The 21187-nt window shown below is 35.9% G+C and overlaps 1 protein-coding gene across 1 annotated transcript in view; it reads right to left on the minus strand.

The window, feature by feature from the left end:
- Nucleotides 1-21187, minus strand: part of CABCOCO1 (ciliary associated calcium binding coiled-coil 1) — a 112245-nt gene that overhangs the window by 14857 nt on the left and 76201 nt on the right. Inside the window, exon 8 of the mRNA XM_052677411.1 lies at nucleotides 18352-18424. Coding sequence (XP_052533371.1) covers nucleotides 18352-18424 — 73 coding nt within the window. The remainder of the gene's footprint in view (nucleotides 1-18351; nucleotides 18425-21187) is intronic.

The following is a 21187-nucleotide window of genomic DNA, read 5'->3' on the forward strand; positions in this document are numbered from 1 at the left end:
CAAGGAGGCCATTAACACCCAGAGCTCCATAAATAAATAACAAGCAATGAGATAAAAATGCCAAGACAACATCTTTCTTTAAGAAGAACTAAACTACAGCACTACTTCAGCTCCTGGATAGCAAGACAGGCAAAACACTGCATTAACTTTCTCATGTAGTTTCAGATATCACCCTTGACTTGCAAAACAGATTGAGTAGCAACAGGAGACAAAAGATAGGCAGATCTGTTTTTCAGAAAAGTGCCATTGAAATCATCCTTGGGAGACAGATTTTAGAATCCGTGTGATTGTTTAAATAAAGTGAAACTGAGGCACAAGTCAGTGCTGTGACAGCTCTTATCTGACAGACAGAGGACTAGAACAAGTAGTTATTATAAGACTAATTCTACCACGGTCATTATACCAACCTCCCTTCCATCGATTACCATCCTTTTTGACAACAATTCAGCTAGCAATGTACTGACTGCATGTATTTTATGTACAGCCACCTAGTGCGAAAACTGCATCCTAATGAAGAACCATCAGTACAGCAAAATGAAATAAAAAACAACAAGATCATACTATTGATTTTTTTTCCATCCACATACAGACTAAACTTAAATTCCCTTAGCTGGAGAAATCTTTTGAAATAACTCTCCAACACAGCGTGATTACATTTCATTTAATGACTTCTCTTGGGCGCATGATAGGTCCTAAAATAGCTCTTCTATTTCTGAATATCTTTTAATAAAGTTGTTTTTAAAAAGCATTTTGATTTGACATACCTAAACTGGTTACAGTAAAGCATATTCTGCTTTTATCATACACTTCGTTGCATTAGAAGTGAGTTTATTATTCTATAAATAATTCATTCAAAGGAACTTCACTTTAACAGTGCCTAATAGACACGATCATTTAAGATAGCATGCTGGCAAATTTCAGCTTTAAATCAGAAGCTGATCTGTCTTCATGTTAAAAAAATCCTGCAACTTATCAGAAAAACAAACCATTTTTGTGCGAAACTCAGGCATGAGCGCTTAAAAATGAAGTCAATACATGCCAACAACATTTGTCCCAATTTATCACGTTGCTCATTTGTGCTGGAAGAAGATGGGATTTGTTTCAATCTATTCTAATTCCCTTTATTTCAATAGAAACTACAAGAATTAGAAATGAATGTTGTTCCCTCCACAGTTTGCTGTGATAGAAGCTTTATTTTTCAGGTCAGCACTCTCCATTTTTGATTGCTCAATGAGAGTGCAACAATGGCTAAAAAAAGAAGGCTCTGAAATGTTAGAAAATAGAAACTGCTGACTACCTGGTGAAGGAATAATGATTTATAATATATGAATAGGGGCAATAATTGGATAGCAGGCTGTACTCAAAAAAGCCTTAATTCACAGATCTTGACATCACAAAGTCATAATCCATCGATCTAGCATCAGAATGATGGATTATGACTTTTTAGGAACATGCAGGCATGTCAGCTTCATGAGCATTCCGGGAATTGTAGTCCAAATTGTTTTACTGAGGTCATTTGAACAATTTCAGTTCTTAGCAATAAAGCTGATGCAATAATATTTTGAAATGTAAAAGTTTTGTTGGATCCTTTTTTTTTTTTCCCCCAAACTCTAAAAACCCTGCAACCAAATAATGCAGATTGCCATAACTTGTGACAGAAGAATACTTTCAAAACTACTTGAAGCCACGTGTCATTTTTTCTAAAGAAATGAAAACAATTTTGAAAACCTATGTGGGTTTTATATCAAGAGAGTTTCGTATTTGAATTTGGAGAAGAAAAACACAAGATGCAAAGTAAGTAATTAATTACAATGATTTCTTTCAGGAAGAGCATTGACATTTACTATACACATTTTCCCATGGACTACAGCAAAAGTATATTATTTTTGACCTCCAATTCCTTCATTTTTTTGACCCCATGTATCTCTTAAATTGTTGCTGCCAAATATAAAGTTATGACGTGAATTTAGATGTCATCTTTCATGAAAAGAAATGCTAGGTTTTTGAAATGTGTGAATAAGTTGAGATTGAAATGTATTATTTCTTATAAATAAGCTCTTGCCATATTAACTCAAAAAGGCAACTTGCTTATTCAGTGAAATACTTTGAACTACACTTTTGTCATAAAAACAAACATAGGCTAAGGTAATTGCATTGAAAATTGAGGGAAGTTCCAGAGCTCCTTTCATTAAGCATCATGTACTTATTTACAGCATAATATAATTCATAAAATTTTATTACCAAATCTTCTTGTGGCATTTCCCCATTACAGTTCATTGAAACCACCTACAAATTAACTACTGCTATATTACTTGTAGATTAATTCAATGGCTCAGAGATGAGTTCTTCAAAAAGTGCTTTCTGCTCCAGACAGGTGTTGAGAATAAAAAGTAAAGCCCACGTTAAAAATAAAATGACTAAATATTTGCAGTGAACACACATATATATATAAAACAAAAACAAAAACTGTGACTTAAATCTCTTTCAAAGGTATAAAAGTTTTAAGTATACAAACAACAGGGCTAAAGGGCAAAAGAAAAAAAAATCAAAGTCAGGTTGCTTATACTTATATTTTATCCATAAACTACTTTGTATCTCCAATTATTTAGAAGCAGAGTTTCTTTCTCTCTGATTTTCCTCACTTTCTCTGTTCTTATTGGTAAACTGTTTTTAAAGAGTACTTATTAATAAAAAATACTTATGTAACACTTTCATATTTTGTTCATTTTTTTTGAGCGTTCTAGGTCTAATCTCAGCCCTGATTGCAAAACAAACTGTAACAACAACTAGGACAAAAGGAAGAGAAAAGGCAGCTGTGGAATAGCTTTAACTTTCAATTGTTCTCAAAATGAAAGTGAAAAATGATGCACTTTTTACAATACAGAAGTAATTGACTTCATTTTGACAACTAAATATGAAATGGCTAATAAAAATCACCACCATGTAAAATACACTCCTTCCTCTTGACACATCTAATCTGAGAGTCTCACATAAAGGAAACACATCACTGAAAAGCAATCACTTCTTTAAAGAAGTCTCAAAGAGCAATCTCCACACAACTGATCAAATGAGTACCTCATTTGATTAAATCTGCTGAGGAATTAACATTGGCCGGCTGCTATTACTAAATTGGAAGGCACTTGGGAGGACACCATTGCTCACAGTTTTCTGTTTTGTGATTTATATGCTGGAGGTAAAGGTAAGTGGTCAGGATATCAGTTTTGGATACTCTTTCAAAGAGCTGGTTGAATAGTGCCCTAGCAACATCAAACCAGGTTAATTAGTTACTTCATTGTCGAACAGTTTTGTACCTGAATTTTCCTAGGATCACTCCTGACCCAGTATTAACCTAGGTCAACTCAATCAAGCTTATGGAATCAAATGAGACTTGCACTGGCACAGGCTGCTCAGAGAAGCTGTGGATGCTCCATCCCTGGAGGCATTCAAGGCCAGGTCGGATGGGGCCCTGGGCAGCCTGTTCTGCTGGGTGGCAACCAGCCCATGGCAGGGGTTGGAACAGGGTGACCTTCAAGGTCCCTTCCACTCTAAGCCAGTCTATGATTTGATGAGACTACGTAAGGTGGCTACAGCTTTTTTAAACTTTCCAGATCAAAGTATGAGTATGGCCCTTAGGATCTCACATCAGGGAAGATGGCTGCCTGGTGATTTTTGTTTCTCCTGTTTCCTCCTCTTTTTTGGACCTCTGCATTACTTCTGTACTTCTTTTCATGTTGTTAAAGTCATTGTAGCCTTTCCTTGTCTCAAGTGACAAACTAACTTCATGTCTATTATGAAAGACCAATAAGAGGCTAACTTTCTGTCTTTAGTAACGTGTACTTGAACCAATGACCTTTGAAGTGAAAGGCTCTGTAGGTTTTTAGCATTCCCTTGACACTCCCAGCTCCTTTATTTGTCCAGTTTATAAGCCAAACCTGTGTTCAAAAGGAACACTTATAATTTCTATTATGATCATTCTGCTGTGGCAGTACATTGCTCTGGAAAAAATATGAATTATACAGTGCATGTGTTAGTAAAATTTAAATCAAGCAAATGTTTAATATTAAGCCATTTCATCTATTTCCAAACTTAGGCAAATTTATTACAAAGTATTGAAATTGTACTTCAAGCCCTAAGGCTTGCAGCGTTGGAGCCTGCCTGATTAATGTAATTAAAGGAACAGCATAACTCAAAATTTATTAAAAATTAAATATACGTGGCCTTATTGTTTACCTCCAACTGATAGCATGATTTCTTGCACTGCTTACTATTTGACAAGCTGTTAAAGCATATCCCCTTCTCTTCTGCTGCGCATATGGCTAAAAGAACAGAGGTTAAATTGAGCAATAGATAAAATCTGGGAATTGTATTTTTTATCACGGTGGCACTAAATTCCCCATTCTCAGTTTTACCATAAGCAGGTGATGCTAAAGAGGTGGAAAGTTCATGGCTTCCATGGACAGAATCTTCTTCCCTTCCATGCTCACTTCATGTCATATATTGTAGTTTTCAATCAGCCAAGACCCAGCTTGCAGGAGGTGCTCAGCTGTATGTATCAGACTAAATAATGCTTGGCTTGTAAGGCCCAATCCAGAATAATGTTCAATGTTTGCAAAGCTGATAAAGTTTACAATGCATAAAAATACTCTCTTACACAGTGCGTGTGAAATCTTGAGAGCACATGGCTAATGAATGCTGGCTAGCATATGAAAGGATCTCAGAAGTCCAGGAGATAGGCTTTAGGAGATGGAAATCTAATTTTCTTCACTCTGGAAAAAAAAAGCTTACATTTTTTTCTGCAAAAGTTGTCTACATGACTCCATTCTCTCCTACAATGATGCTGCATTTTATTTCAGCCAGTGCACTGATCAACAGCCTCTCCCAGAACAGAAGTAGAAAGGAAATGAAAAAAATGAAAAGAAGTTGGCAAATGTACTTATATATGCAAATTTCATGTTAACACAGTTATGCTTTCAAAATTATGGCAACAGCAATAGAATTCTGCTGTTGTGATCACGGATAATCAAAGCAAGGAGGAAAAAAGCCAGCATTAAAATATTTTCAGAGGTATGAAAGTCTTCACTGTTGTGCAATTTAAATTTACTTCCATTACTTGAAATTTCCTTTTGTCTGTGTGATTAGAATTTAAATGCTTCTGAAGTATATTAACAAGTATAATTCTATTATGTTGCAGAAATGCTGTGGCAGTCCTCCCTTATGTTGAAAACTAAGTAAATTCCTTAATTTACTACTGAAATACTAAGCAAATTCAGTTAAAACATTTTGAATATGAACTCTTCACTAAGGAATAAGCCATAAAGATGAACTAATGCAGCACTTTTTACTCTACTCACACATACACATACCACAAAGCTATAGCAGTATTTTATACAACTGAAAACATGGGATGTTTGCAAATTTCCAAGGATGCTTTCCCACTTAATCACCTATAGCTTGAGGACCAATTTTGCTATCAATACACTAGGTTGATGTAGTGCCTTTTTTATATACAATTGTAGTAGGGTACCTGAAGTCACTCAGGGTGCTGTGAATTCAAGATACACGAACTGGATTGTAAATCATAATAGTAAACTCAGAATTTATACCAGAGAGCAGTTAAAGAAGCATAGGCATTAAAAATCTTCTCATGTGTATCACGTGATGAAGTTATTCAAAATTCTCCTCTCAATAATTCCTTTACTTTTCACATTCAAAATGTCTTTGCTGAGCAAAAGTTACTTTCCTTGAAGACAAAGTTCAAGGCAATGTTATAATCACACTGGAGTCTCTATGTAGTCTTTAATGCAATGACATTAATTGGGTCTTAACTGGAAGCTGATTTGAAAAAGTTAATCAGACCCCCAAGTAAAAATGAAGCTGCAATACCTCACAGCACCACTACTGCTTATTACAGCATTGGGAAAATTTGGGTACCCTTCACGAGAACTTTCCTTTATTTCCCCAGCTATATTGATCTCTTGGACTTGATGCACAGAATGCTCTAACATTCTACAAAGGGGGCCTTTTAAACAACTATCACAGAGCAAAGTTTAGTTAACATTCATGCTATCTTTTTTTTACTCTTCACCCATTCTTCCCCAGTCAGATTTGGCAAGAAGAGAAAAGGGAAAACAACAATTTTAAAAGCCAATTTCTATGTTTCTGTATATATGGGACTTAAGCGATTACTTTTGCATCTAAATTCAGTTGTACTCTAACGGATAAGTACTAAGGAGAAAAGCAGGTTGTCCTTGCAATTGTTTACCCTCAAGACGGTGCAACAAGACCAATTTGTGTTAGTCTGTGAAGTGGTAACTGTATTAAACTGGCAATCCAGCACAGAAAAATTCTAGTATCTAATTCCCCATTCCCAGAGTGACCTACAGTTCCTTATTTAATACTCCATATCTTCCTGGCTGTTCAGTGTACAGTCTTTAAACTTTCCTAATTCTTAAGTAAGCTTCCTTAACACAGACTTCTACATTTTATTTTAATGCATACAGTTTCCTCCTTATTAGTTTGTGTAATGTTCCCTCCACTGTGCAAGAAAATAATAATCCACAAGACAAGTTCTCATTTTATCTTGAACTTGTCACATATTAAGATTCTCCTACTCTGTCAGACTTGTAAGCTTGTCTAATGTCTGTCATTTGTACCCAAAACTAACAAAGTCTATCCACGCTGTATGGTTTTTCAGTTGCTCTGATTTTGATTATATATAATAATTTGTAATTTAAATTCACAGAAAGCGTGCCTATGTAGCAATGTGTTTTCCTTGTCAGTTTTAAAGGCTTGGCCTTTACTAACTGATACCAAAGCCCTGTTTTTCCGCTCATTGCAAAGTTCCGGTAATGCTTGGACTGACCAATTACTTATAGTAATTTGATTATGTACCCTTTTTTATTATTATTATTTACCCATTTAACTGAGGATTGATCAGAAGAAAGAGAGTCAATTAAATATACTGCAATAAACCCAGTATGAATAACAACAGCAGGAACTGAAGTCAAACCAGCAGCAGATAGGAAACATGTAGATAAGGCTGAAATCTTGTCTTTAAATTCTCTTATTTTTCTTGTGCTTTGCTTTGCCAGGGTTCCAAACAGAAGGATATTACTCTAACATTCAGTAATTCAGAGAGCTATAATTGCAAGCACAGCAGGGAGTGACAATAGATAAAACCTTTGCAGTGGCAAAGTGAGCCACATTTGCCCCTCTACTTCTATCCTGACAATTTCTTGATTTCTCAAACAACATTTGATTAAACAGAAACAAATATGACTGCAATTCATCATTAGACTCAAAGGGTCATTCTCAAAATAGACAGAAACACAAATATGTTTTTAGAAATCCCTTGGGGTTCACCACAATGCAAAACTGGTAGGAATTGAAGAAAAGAAAAAAGAATGAAGAACAAAGAAAAAAAAAGACAAGTCAGCAACCTAGCCTCTAGCTATTAGTTGCTTTTAACCTATGCCTAGAGGGATAACAGTAATGCTAAAATTGATAAAAGTCTCCAGCAACAAGCTTAAGTGAGGGTAAAATCTTTAAGTACTCATTTGAAATATGATCGTTACAGGTAATTTAACATTTCTCCAAATGTAAATCTTCAGCTTCATCCTAACTCCTGGAGAGCACAAAAAGCTGGCAAACTATCTTCCTTAGAACAAAAGAAAATCATTACGAGTCCTAAATGTACAACAGATAGCGATGAAAATGATAAATGGATGCCATGAATACAAAATGAACACAAAGAAAAACTCTGAGAGAATGTTAGGCAGATACTCAAACCATAATAAATTCTACAGAACACTCCTATCATTCCTCAATTTTATTAAAACAAGAGCAATATATGGAGTTTACAGAATCACAATTGGTTGCAAGGTATCTTTATTCACATCACACAACATTCAGTGAATTTAAAGGATATAGACCCGAATTCCTGAATGTTAGTGTCTGAAATTTGCCCCACAGCCTTGATCATGTCAAAATTGAAGCCTTCTCAAGCACAGGATGTTTTCACAACTCTGAGACCATATTTGGAAAGCTCTGCTGTAAATGAAGCATGCAACATTCATCTTTATCACTTAGAATCTATGCCATTGCCTTAGACTGTTTTCACAAGCCAAATCTGATATATAATGTCAAAATAAACTACTGAGCAATTGCAAAGAAGATACTGTTACTTGTGTAGTGTTAGCTTAATAGAACAGAGCAACAATAAGAATTTTATCAAATACACAGATTCTAACTTGAAGAAAACAGAGCATTAGCATGCAATACTTGAAAAATGCCCTCTGTTTTGAAAGTAATAACAATATTTTCTGTAAGACGTTTTTACAATATGGCTAGACCTTCCTATAGAAGAAATCAAAAAGATCAGAAGGACCATTTATCAGGAAAAGAAAAAAAAAAAAAAAAAAAAGGAGAACAAAAAATGCTAACATTTCAGCTGAAAACATCATCCATATTTTTTTGGGTTTTATCCCGGATTCAGCATTACCTGTAGCATAGCCCTGAAGAACCTCTGCAAGCTCTGGCATGGGCTCTGCAGTCTGAGACAAATTTTGAGGGTGAAATCAGTGTGAAAAGTAAATAATAATAATAAAAAAAGTAAATTAATAGAGATACCACCTTTGCATCTTCTGATGTCTCCATCAGAAGAGGGACGGCCAGCAGGGACAGAGAGGTGATTGTTCCTCTCTACTCCGCTCTTGTGAGGCCCCATCTGGAGTACTGTCTCCAGGTCTGGAACCCTTGGTACAAGAAAGACAGAGCTGTTGGAAAGGGTCCAGAGGAAAGCCACAGAGTCATTAGGGTACTGGAGCACCTCCCATATGAAGATAGGCTGAGGAAGCTGGGCTTGCTGGACAAGGGAAAATTGTTTTAAGTTGAAGGAGGGAAGATTTAGGTTGGATGTCAGGGGGAAATTCTTTACAGAGAAAGTGGTGAGGTGCTGGAACAGGCTGCCCAGAGACCTTGTGGATGCCCCATCCCTGGAGGTGTTCAAGGCCAGGCTGGATGGGGACCTGAGGAACCTGGAGGACCTGGGGAGGTTGGTGGCCTTGCATGTGGCAGGGGGCTTAGAGATTCATGATCCTTGAGGTCCCTTCCAACCTTGGCCATTCTGTGATTCTGTGATTAAGGTCAACTAGAGATGCTGCCCATTTTTGTAAGTAAGGGAAAGCAAAAACCAGGTATAAAGGGTTAAACATTCCTCCTCAGCTGTTTTGAGTTAGTCAAGAGGATACTCAAGATTACTTGGCTACTGAATTTCCAACAGTGCAATGGGAAGACAGAGCATAAAATACTCCAGATCATACTCTTAATCGTAAAACACTCTTAAAGATTCCAGCTGCTGTCTTTCCAAGACACCCTGAGGACATACAGTGTAGTCTACCTGTCCACTGCTGTTTTACTGAGTGCAGTAGCTGGAAGTACATAATGATGTCTTAGCTTCTATAAGAAAACAGTGATCAGTAGGAGACCTATAAAACATGAGGTTAAGTTAATGCTGATTACAGTTATCATTAAGAACCTGTTTTCTAAAACAGTGGAACAAGAGACAGTGAAACTCAATGGGCTGGAGCTGGTCATCAGCCCCTACTGCAGAAGAGGAACAGAATGTCAAAACGTCTCTCTCTCCCCTGTCATTAGCAACCTATTTGTGAGTCCTGTTTCAGTTTCACATGACAAAAAACAAAACCAATAGAGGAACTCGGTCGTGGTCCCTGTCATTGCTTGTGGCCCCTTTGACTCTTCTCTGCATAGCTGCACATGGGCTACCTCTGCTCAGACTTGTCACTACGCTCAGGTTTACATTTTCCCTTCAGGTGCTCAGCAGGTACAAGGAAAGAACAGGAGGAGAGCTCTTAGCCAAGGCGTATGGCTCTCTCTCCTGAACCATTTGGCAGTTTCTTTTCATATTTCTGGTGCCCTATGATGATGTTGCAGTGTATTTGACCCTTTGTGAAAAAATCAGGCATTACTTTGAATAAAGTCTGTCTCTTTGCCGATTGTCTTCCCCATTTGAACCCTAATGAAAACATTCTGATTGATTACTCTGAACCTAAGTGGTGCCAGAAGTCTTCCAAAAGTCTCATATGTTACAAACAACAAATAAATACATATGTTGAAGAAAACAGTTGTTTTGTTAATGTTCTATTTACACAGCTGGGATCTCGGGAATTTTATCTATCTGCATATTCAGTAAGCTAGGCAGATTAATGTAAAGTGCCAGTTTGTAAGAGGAAAAAAAAACTAAAAAAAGAAGGCTCCCCCTAATCTATCTTTCTCGGCTCCATCCCCCATGCACCCGCATGCCTCCCCCGTAACCACAAAATACAAAGTAACTGGAGAGGATTCTGCACAGACAGATGTAATTTATAACAAAGACAGGAAAAGGCAACCCTAACTCAGAGCTTGCTGCCCTTCCTATAAAGTTCACCTCCTTACCAAGAAAAAGCAGAGAATAATTTGTTTGGTTTCTGTACTCAACTCCTTTTTTTCTTTTATTGTAAAAAGTTTCCATTGTCCTTTTATGTTTTGATTATTGAGTAAGTTTAAAGACTTGCCAAATAGCCCAAGATTGTTAACAGACCACCACTATTTAACTTTGAATGCTTTAAAAAAATAAAGGCAGAGCTCACATTAATATTCTATGCCCTCATTTTATTTATTATCTTTTCTTTGATACTTAAACATTTTCCTAGCTGAGGTTTATTAAATGTAAGCCTAAGTAGCAATATAAGTTACCTCACATATGAACCACACAGCCTATAAAACTCAGCTTTCTAATTAGTAACACTGCGTTTTGCTGAGAGTAGCATATTTATAGGAAATTGAAATAACATTTTACAAATTAAATATTCAAATACATTGGAATCAATGTTTAGTTAAAATTCTTCATATTGCATCTTAAGACAAGTTATAAAATTGAAGGTGAAAGTAGAAGACTTAAAATGCACCACAAAGTTTTGTATAAAAGGAACTTTAAGCATCTTTAAAACTTATCTGTTGAATACATTCATATTCTCATAAAACCAACCAAAAGTATAAAAAGTTATTAAAATGTATATTGATTATAAATCATCACAGTAAGGAAATGCCACGCTATTTATTTATACGAATAACGTCAAAATTTTATTCATAACATAAGGTCACAAGATGTATGCATTTGATACATACAGATTCACCCATGGGGATACATTCCCATGAAATATTACATTACTTGTCCATTCCACAGATACTTTTAAGAACACAATTTAATCTTTAAGATGATGAAAACCTGGAGATGAAAGTAGAGAGTGCAAAAATGTGTCCTGCAGTGTAAGCTCATGGATTTCTACTCACCTGCTGGAAAATTGGGAAATATGGGAAACTGCTCCAGCAAACCAGTCACCAATGTCTTCACTCTGGACCTGCAGGTATCCAAATGATACCTGTCCATCCTCAGGTACTTTGCTCAAGAACTTTAAAATTTACCCAAGTCTGCACTTCAGCCAATCTCATTGCCTTACTTTTACATAAATAAAATTACTCATCTATAAATACTTTTTAACATGTTATAGTCTTACAATGCACCACTTAGTCTTCTGGATCTTAAAACACTCCGACAGGGGAAAAAAATACCAAAAAACTTGCTCTTAATGCTGTTCTATCTTTCAAATCAAAGCCAACAATTCCTACTTGGCCTGCATTCCAACTAATAAATAAACCATTATTGCCGTTATCAGAACCACGCATATTAATACCCACGTACACAGAGAAATCAAATCACTTTCTAAATAATTAAAAAAACCACACAGCACATCTGTGTATATGTAAATTCCTGCACAGTTCCAGAAACATTTCAGCACCAGCAATTTAAGGTTTTTTCCTCTCTCTCCTATTTAACATCATACAATAAAAAATGCAATGCTTTGACAACTATACAACTGAAACAAAAACAATGATAAGCCTCACATCCATATATACGTATTTGCTCTGGTGTCTTCAGCTTTTCATCCTTCAGAGTGACAAGCAGCATGACCTCAGTCAATTCTCAGTTTAACTCTGTGTATATGAATAGATCCACCAAAATAAAACTTTACAAGTACTCAAAAAGAGGTATTTGTTTTAACACTGGCTTGTCAAAATGACAGTGCTCTGTGCACTGAAGGGGTAGCCTACAACATCTACTCTGCATTTTTCCTGCCTGAATTTTTCCTATGATGAGTTCCTACATGGTACTGAATTAGAAAGCATGCTTGTTTTGTATTTGATGTTTCCTAAGAAAAAAAAATTTAAAAGCCTTTTGTTCATCATTCTCTAAAGCAAGATTTGCAAAGAGACTCTACACCTGGTTATAAATTCCACCAGCTTTCTGGAGCTGCTCCTGGCTTCAAGTCAGCACAGTTCAGCTACCAAAACACTGTAGAAGACCATCAGTGTGTGACCTAGACAAAAACATAACTCTTAAATGTCAGTATATCTTCAGTACTGGTAACTGAGTATAGCAAATTCAGTCATTGTAAAACAAGAGAGGTTTCTAATGTGCAAGATACGCTTAAAATATTTCAAGTAATAATGCACACAATCCCAACAGACTTCACTTTTCGTTCAGTGTAATCACAAGTCCTTCAAGATCCCTCTGGTTATAGCCATAGCAAAATTCAAGATGAAAGGACCAAATCTCAGTTATTTCTGCCGTCAAAAACCACTGGCTCTCCAGCTGCTTATTTCAGGTCTCTGGTATGACACACTTCTTTAGCGGACATCAAAAATTTTCCCTCAGACATCAAAAGCCCAAGTACCAGTTTGCTAGTTTTAAACATTCATAATCGTAAAATAATAAACCTACTCCTGAAGCTGTAGTTTTGATCCTCACAGTAGTAAAGGCTTGAGGAACAATTTTTGAAAGAAAAAATAAATAAGGACATGAAAATTAAAGAAAAATGGGATATCACACAACTTTGGTTTATCAAAGATACGTGATGCCAGACTAATTTCAGAGTTTACTTAATATGATAATCTATTTTCTAGACAAAAAGAATGTGTGAGACACGATGACTGCATGGGAGGCAAGGAATATCATACAGATGGGACTGAATGACCTTGAAGAATATTCACTCTTGCATTTAATGAGAAATTGTGAGGTGACATTGTTGGGGCACAATTTTTAAAAATCTGCAGTGCACTGAGAGTACCTCAGCTGGAAAACACAGTGATAAAAGAAAAGCAGAACAGCAGATCTACGACAAGAGAACCACATGATACAGTTATGAAATGTGTGACTGACTCTAGGACACATGTAGATTATTCCCAAAGAGAAAAAGAAAGCAGTATTATCATTGTACAGGGTCTTGCTTTTATCTCAGCTACAATACTACGTGCAGTTTGGTCACTTATGCTCAAACAAAACTAATTTAAAGTGGAACAGTTACAGAAAATGACCAACAGGATGACTAAAGGCTGCTGTGTATGTAAGAATGCATATAGAAAAAAAAAACAAACCAAACATCTTAAAAGCAGAGATTGGGGAAGATTGGCTTTTCAAATTCAGCTAAATGAAGGCTGACAATAAGATTGCTGTCTCTTTATATGCTAGAAAAATAAACACTGTGAACCAAACAAGATCTAAAGGTCAATACTGGCACAAATTGGCACATGGATAAGTGCATATAAGCCTGCTGTGAATACATTTAGACTGGAAATTAAAAGTTTTGGAATCATCACAGCCATCAGGCTCCAGAGCACTTTTCTAACAGTAACAGCAGAGACAAAAAAGTTAACTTCTTAAGCTTGAGTTAGACACATTTCTGAAGAGGATTATATATGTTTACCTAATGAGAAGGCAGCAATAGATCTGAAAATCGCAGAGGTCCTTTCCAGTAGTATGCTCTTATTTCCTTTGAACTAGTCTTGATATCTTTGCTATGCTAATATTTACAAAACAAAGCTACAGTAAATCAACTTGTGGTTTTTAAGCATTACAAATATTTGAAACCTTTAAGCTTTAAAAAGCACGCACTCTATTAGCTGGGGAATGGGTCTCTCTAGCGTGAACTGATACTCATAGAAATGTTCTGGTTTCACACATCCTCAAAATGGAGTTCTCAAGAATCACTGAGCAAATCTGTTTAAAAAGAGATTGGTTAACCAAAGTAAAAGTGCAACACCGAATCAGATTTATATATCAAAGTGAAGTCCCAGACTTCAGGACTTCTGCCGTGAAGAAAGCTTAATTTGCTTTCAAATAGTATATAGTTTCAAATAGTACTTCCTACTGATGGAAGGGATTTTGGTTCAGACTTAAAACCCAAAAGGTAACAAAACAACAACAAAAAACTCAATCAACTAACAAGAAAAAAATAAAAAACCCCAACCAATCAACCAAACAAAATAAAACCCACCCACATTTGTGTAAAGACCAGACACGTTCCAAAAGCTTAATGTTTCAGAAAGTAAGAGTACATGGAAAGAGAGCATTAATGGAAACTGTTTTGGAGCTGTAAGTACCGGGGATGATACTTAGTGACTGCTATAATACTGAGTCTGCACTGCCATTAAACTTAATCTTCGATATTTTTATTGCAACCTGACCCGCTATGACATCTCTAAAGAAAATTACATTGTACACTACTACTTCAAGAAGTCAAACTTAGCTAGTCATCTGGGCCATAAAATAGCAGATTACTCCATCAGGCTGGCTAAAGCAGCCAGGAATAAAACTAGATTTACCAACCACATTATTTTTATTAGGAAATGTTTCAAAGCAGACATAATCCCAGAAGACCTTAGCCTCATTCCATCCAAAAATACACAATGGAGAGCAGCAAAAAAACATGAACTACAGTATAAGATACAATTTGTAAATCTGGAGAAAAAAAAAAAAAAAAAAGGAAAAAGAAAAAGAAAAAAAATAGGGCAGCAATGCCTCACCCTATCAAAGCAAAATAAACTAGCTGAAAATAGGAAATAATAAAAACTTCTACAAAATTCATGTATTAACAATTTAAACATTTGTTATAAGATCTGACATATTAATGGGTGTTGCTCCATTGAATCCCTGCACATCAAGATTTAGTCTGTACTCTGTTTGTTTTCTTTGAATTTGCAGGCTAATATAAAAGCACTAAAATCACAGCTAGAGGGCAAAACCTCCAGAAGGGATAAAAGGTAGAAACATTATTTTTAAAAATAGCATTCTTTAAGATGTACGGTATGTGAGTCCTGCATGCATTTTAATTTGGTTATGGTCACAGTCTCACTAAAGCTCTGTTTCTTCTGTTGTCCATTTAAATGTAGGGAACTGCTCTTAATAGTAACACAGCAAACAAACAAAAAAAGCAATGAATGTACTTGGCAATCTTAACACATCTTATTATATTCTTGTACCATTGTGTTTTCTAACTGGTATTTGTGCATATGTAATATATAGGTCTTTGTAGATCTGGAGTGAAGGAGAAGTAAGGGATTTGATAGCTGGAAATGCAATTTTAAATTTTAAAGACTGCCAAACTAGGTTAGATTTATGATGTGTGTTTTATCATCTAAGTAAGCTTTCATTTCTTTCAGTATTAACCTTTTTTTTTCCTAGGCAGTATGATCACCTCAGGCAGTTTGATTTAAAGGCTTTAGCCGATGCAGAAATATATTTAAATTAGCCAGTCATTTGTTCCTTTTTTTAAAAAAAAGATTTAAATACTGTCTATATTTCACAAAGTTGGGCTTTATTATGCTAGCTGCATCAAACTCAGAATATTAATCAGACTGTGAAGCTCCACTAATTATGTGCCATATTTAAGTAACTTAGATTTTGTTAAGTGGCAAGCCCATAGATATTGTATGCATAATCTAACTCAGTTTTGAGTCATTTCCCTTTTCTTGTCTGATTTTATTCTACACAGGAAATGACAGGGTCATTTGGAAATAAATGCAGTGAAAGATCAAAAAGGAAATCTGATTGAGAACGCTGTATAATTGCCCACACCAGAGAAAAAATAAAATTCAATGGGCGTATAATCCATTGCTACAAGATTTATCTGGAAAACACATACCAGGGCTTCCATGAAAGGATATTCATTGCAACACTAAGGACTGCTTTTATTTGTTATAGCTGAATCTCTTATGAAAATGCAGGTCTTCTTATTAGGCTAGTGGACTTTTATTCAGTAGGCAATACGTTCAGCATACATGGAACACAAATTGCTAAAGCAAGCCATCCCAGTTGAGCAAATCTTTGTTGACTTGTCTCCAAGTCTTCATTTGCAAAATAAGGTAATAATGACTAAGCTTTAAGAATACTATGGTACTTGTGATCTGGGCAAATATGGTTGTTACAATTTACTGTCTCTCATTCCAAAATAACAGTTTTCATTGCTGAAGGTAATGGAAAACTGTTCAGATGTTAGCAGCAGTGAGTTTAGGAGTTACAAAACATCCAGCTGTTTGCCATGGGATGTCTACAGAGGCTTTATTTTTATTTATTTATTCCAAGATGGTGATCTACATAGTAAGACAACGGTCAACCTTTCATCACAGATTTATCATCTACTTTAAGCACACAGATTTCCCAGACAAATCTCCAGTCCCTTCTGCTTGCTGAGCACATGCACTGCAGAGCACATGACTCCAGGCGTGCTCCTGCTGTAGCCATATGCATCAAACAACATCTGCCCCTCTAACTTGTCAGGTGACCTCTTCATCTAAGGGGCTGTAAATGTAGAAGATAACACTCTCCTTTTTTATGGATAAGCATTTTTATAGAAAGAGAGCTTTAAGACTATGCTGGGTACACCAATTATCACATTTCAGCATATTAAACAAGAGCAGATAATGCCATAAATTTGTATAAATTTGTGTAGCTTTGAAGTGCTAAACTGTAACTTGTTGAAGAACAATATTCACCCTATATCAAAATAAACTCTATACAAATATAAGAACTGGTCATTTTGGATATTGCATGGTGGTTTGACAAATTAAAGAGAGTCTCCACCATTGGGCTCAAAATACAAAACAGTTTAAACCAAACTAATGCATAGTAAAAAAAAAAAAAAAAAAAAAAAAAAAAAAACCCCAAACAACTGGAAGAGAGCAGCAGCTAAAAATTGTCATGAAAGTTTTTGTAACAGTTATATTTGAATTGTGCTTCTTCCTTTATGGATTACCACCAAAATCCTTCACAGAAACGCATTTCTGCTTTTCCACAGCGGAAGCTCTACCTTCATCAGAGGTGATACTTTCAAACTGCGCAGATTTACTAAAGAAATTATGTAATCAAAGCCTCATTAAAAATCTTTTTATCAATTGGAAAGCTCTAGCCAACCACTGATCTTTTTAGCTAATATGAAAAAAGCAAAACTAAACAACCTTAGCAGTACAATGATGAAGTCCTGCTCTACTTGCTCACTGAGTTTTGCTGATGATTTCAGAAGAGCTAGAATTTTAAGCCACTTTACAACTAACCTCAGAATAACTCACACGTCAAACAAAGCTATTTTAAAAGTGACACCGGAAGAAATTATACCACATTGCTCATAGACCCAATCCACTGGCTTAATGTGTAAAAAAACATTTTCCGATGCATTAACTTTAACTTTGCTATGAACCGAAAAGCTAAAATATGTGCCAAAAAAGAAATTACACTACCATACCTCTCAGAGCAACCACTTGTCTCCTAAATTACAAATGTAAATTCTTTCTGATGTATGGTAAGATATATCATCAAAACGCACTATCAGACTAAAGGAAGGTGCATTTGATGAACTGAACCTGTCTGTTTGATTTAAGACCACATCCTGAGTCAACACATTTTTCTACGCATTTTTTCACAAAGAAGCTATAAAATATGACAAAGTTTAGAGTCAAGTCAATTCACTGTTAACACTATTTTCAAAATGTAGGATTTCTAGCCAGCTTGTTTCTTTATGATGGGTATATTTAGCTATTGGTGACCAATGTGGATGGATAAATAAATATGAATTAATTGTGGATACATAAATATCAGGACTGTGGTCAGACTCGTGCTTGGTACACAATAGTTCCTGATTTTGATTGCTGATTATAACATAAGAGTCAGACTCATGCATCACTAATTCAAATGACACGCACTAACTTAAATATACATACACAAAATTTTTGCTGATTTAACACAACGTTTTAACCAAGCACTGCATTTACACTTTTTTGAAATTCAAAATTAATTTTGAATTTGAGGATCAAAATATCTAACTTATATTCTTTAATCAGCCATTTTACGTTAGTAATGAAGTAATGTTGACATGAAGTTGCTTTGAGCAATACAAAACATATGCCAGAGTGCATTCATTAAATAACTCTACATAATGAATTCCATCTATATAAATGATTTACCTCATTACTTATCACATGTTCCTCTCTAGGACTGTGGAAGATATATTCATACAATTTATAGAGTCGAAATAAGCTGCAAAACAAGAGAAAAAGTAATACTAGTACAGCTTTAAATTTTTAGAAAGGCAATATTAAGTAAAATTTTGTTTCACTAAAAGTCACTCTCCAAACCAGTCATACTCCAAATGTTAGGAAGATGTTGGCTAACTTCAGCAAACTGCTGTTTAACTTCTATAAGCTACAATATGCAGTGTGTTTAATTTATGGGATTTACTTTTAGATTGCTGTAGGAAATACAGTACAATACATCTGCTTTCTTTTACGAAGTCAAACTCTGAAAACACTAAGTTCTACTTAGAAAAAAAGTAATCTCTGCAACACTTATCACCAGGATACTCATGCCTTTAATATCGGTGGTGGTGAACAAGCAGGAAACAAAGCCAAATGACCTCGCAGATTTTGGGCTGCTGGTCCAGCAATCAATTTTGATGTTGGAAGACAAAGCAAAAAAAAAAAAAGGAAGCATTTATTCTCTCAAGATCACGTTTCAAAATCAGCGTATAATTTTCTTAAAGAAAAGCTAGAAGACCAGGTCGGCATACTGCAGTTTTGCTTATTACTACAAAAGTAACAAAGTAGACCATCTCAATGGCCTAACATATTTATTTTCCTTAAAACATATATGGCTTTCCATTTCACGCTTTAAATATTATTCCTTGTTTCCTTTCTTTATGATCAATGATATGGTATGATTTTAATCAAAGGCTCACTTTCTCACAGTCCATCTGTTACAATTACTTTTTTCTCTTAAAATCACAATGCAGAACTTCTGGCTTCTGTCACGTCATTCTGACATATGATTTAAAACACAGCTCTACAGTTTCATAGCAAGTTCAGGTTGAAGAATGATTCTAAATTTATCACATTCCTCTGATATACCCATGAAGGATATGGCAAGCTTTTCATAGAATGTCAGTAACTGGTTCCTATGCTTTGTGGTTAAGGATAGGTCACAGGCTCATTTTGATTCTTTTTTTCCCCCCATGAGTGTCAGTATGGCTTTTTCTAGCCAGCATGGCAGTACCTCTCTGCTCAACACTTGCAAGGCCACATCTGGAATACTGAGGCATGTTTTCAGTTGGGTTTTGACTAGATGGCCTCCACACATCTCTTCCAATCTCAGTGTCTCTATTAGTCTGTGAAGTAACTATTACAACAACATGTGCAATTACCTAATACTAATGACACTGCTGCTAGATACTGGATACCATACTAACACTATGCTTGCACACCTAAGCCTTCCACTGTTTCTGGACCAGGATGTTAATTTTATATGTCCCTTCAAAGTTTTTTTTATATTTTAAGTTATATTTTATATGTCACCTCTCAAAAGGAAGGCAGCACCCTGCTTCTACAGTCCTTTGGTCTGTAAGTTAACTGCCAGTACAAAGACAGCACACATGGGCACTGACAGTCCCTTGTCAGAGCATTTCTACCAACATTTTTAAAGCTATATTTTTATCTGAATACTTTCAGAGAAGCTCCTCCCTGCTTTGCTATGTATCTCTTGAATAGAGTACCAGAATAATCCTATGGCTAGGTCAGAAATATATGTGAATTTTTTATTGGGAGCATAAGTATGATGCTCAAATACAGAGTTTCCAAGTTTTTCCTTTTTTTTCTTTTCTTTTTCAAAAGATCAAAGTCAATATTGTGGTAGGCACAGTACATGCTAGAAAAATATCATCTTAAGAGTAAAAATTCTGCAGTAATTTAATCATAATGCAAGTAATTTTAAAAGTTATCACAAAATCCTGGTCAAAGTATTAAAAGTAGAAGCAGTGGAGGAAGAGCAGGTAGAACATCTCCAAGTCAACAATAAGTGTTTTGAAGCATTTGTTGACTACAAAGTAGTTAAACCAGCTTTTTTGAGTGAAATACTTCAGGAATATACTATTAAAAATGTGCTCATACATGCTTTTGCATTGAAAATGTGTTTACAGTACTCTATCCAGCCACAAAACTAATCATGGGCCATTCTTCGACACGTGATGGTACCTGAGGCTCTTATGGAACCAGCCCCTGCAGCTGCCACCCTGGCTGGCTGCCCCACACCTCTGGGGCTCTTCCATCACCCCACAGCCATGCACCCAGCACAGGTGCTTGCAAAGGGAGGGGCTGCTGCGCTGGGATATAGGTGTCTGAAATCCAATCCTGGCTCTGGAAGGAAATGAGAAAACCATCTCGGGGAGTCTATGTTCAGCACACACTGTTTTAGCTGAGGGTCCTTCCCTGAATCACCACCTTTACTTACACAGTGCTGCCAGCCACTGTCACAGTACCACGCAGCTTCCACAAAATGCTGCAGACCAGAGATGATTTGCTCTAATGTAAGCAGTGCTGAAGTGCCAACTAACAGACAGCAGTGCTCCTTGAAGGTGTTGAGTGCAGCTCAGAATTCAAAGAGCACAAAGGTGCCACTGCCTTTCTATCTTACAATTACACATTCTGCAGCACAGTTAGTTAAATGCATCCATGAAACTTCCAAATATACTTGTGCCCAAATGGGTGCGGACGTTTTTCAACACATGTACAGATGCATTTCTTAATTTTGTGTGAAGTATTATGGCAGCCTCACTGAACATTTGGCTCTTTAAGAGCCATATAAAAGTTTTATTCTACAGTTGCATTTAATTCAGCCAATTAGCATTTCTAAAAAAACAAATTTGATCACTGCCTTGAATAAGACATTTGGCTATCATAAACTGCAAGTTACCTTCCTCCAACCCAAAGCAAACAGGTAATTAAGTTGCTACAGTATTTGACATTTCATCTG

This window comes from Tympanuchus pallidicinctus, unplaced genomic scaffold, assembly GCF_026119805.1.
Source record: "Tympanuchus pallidicinctus isolate F22 unplaced genomic scaffold, pur_lepc_1.0 scaffold16, whole genome shotgun sequence".
NCBI lineage: Eukaryota > Metazoa > Chordata > Aves > Galliformes > Phasianidae > Tympanuchus > Tympanuchus pallidicinctus.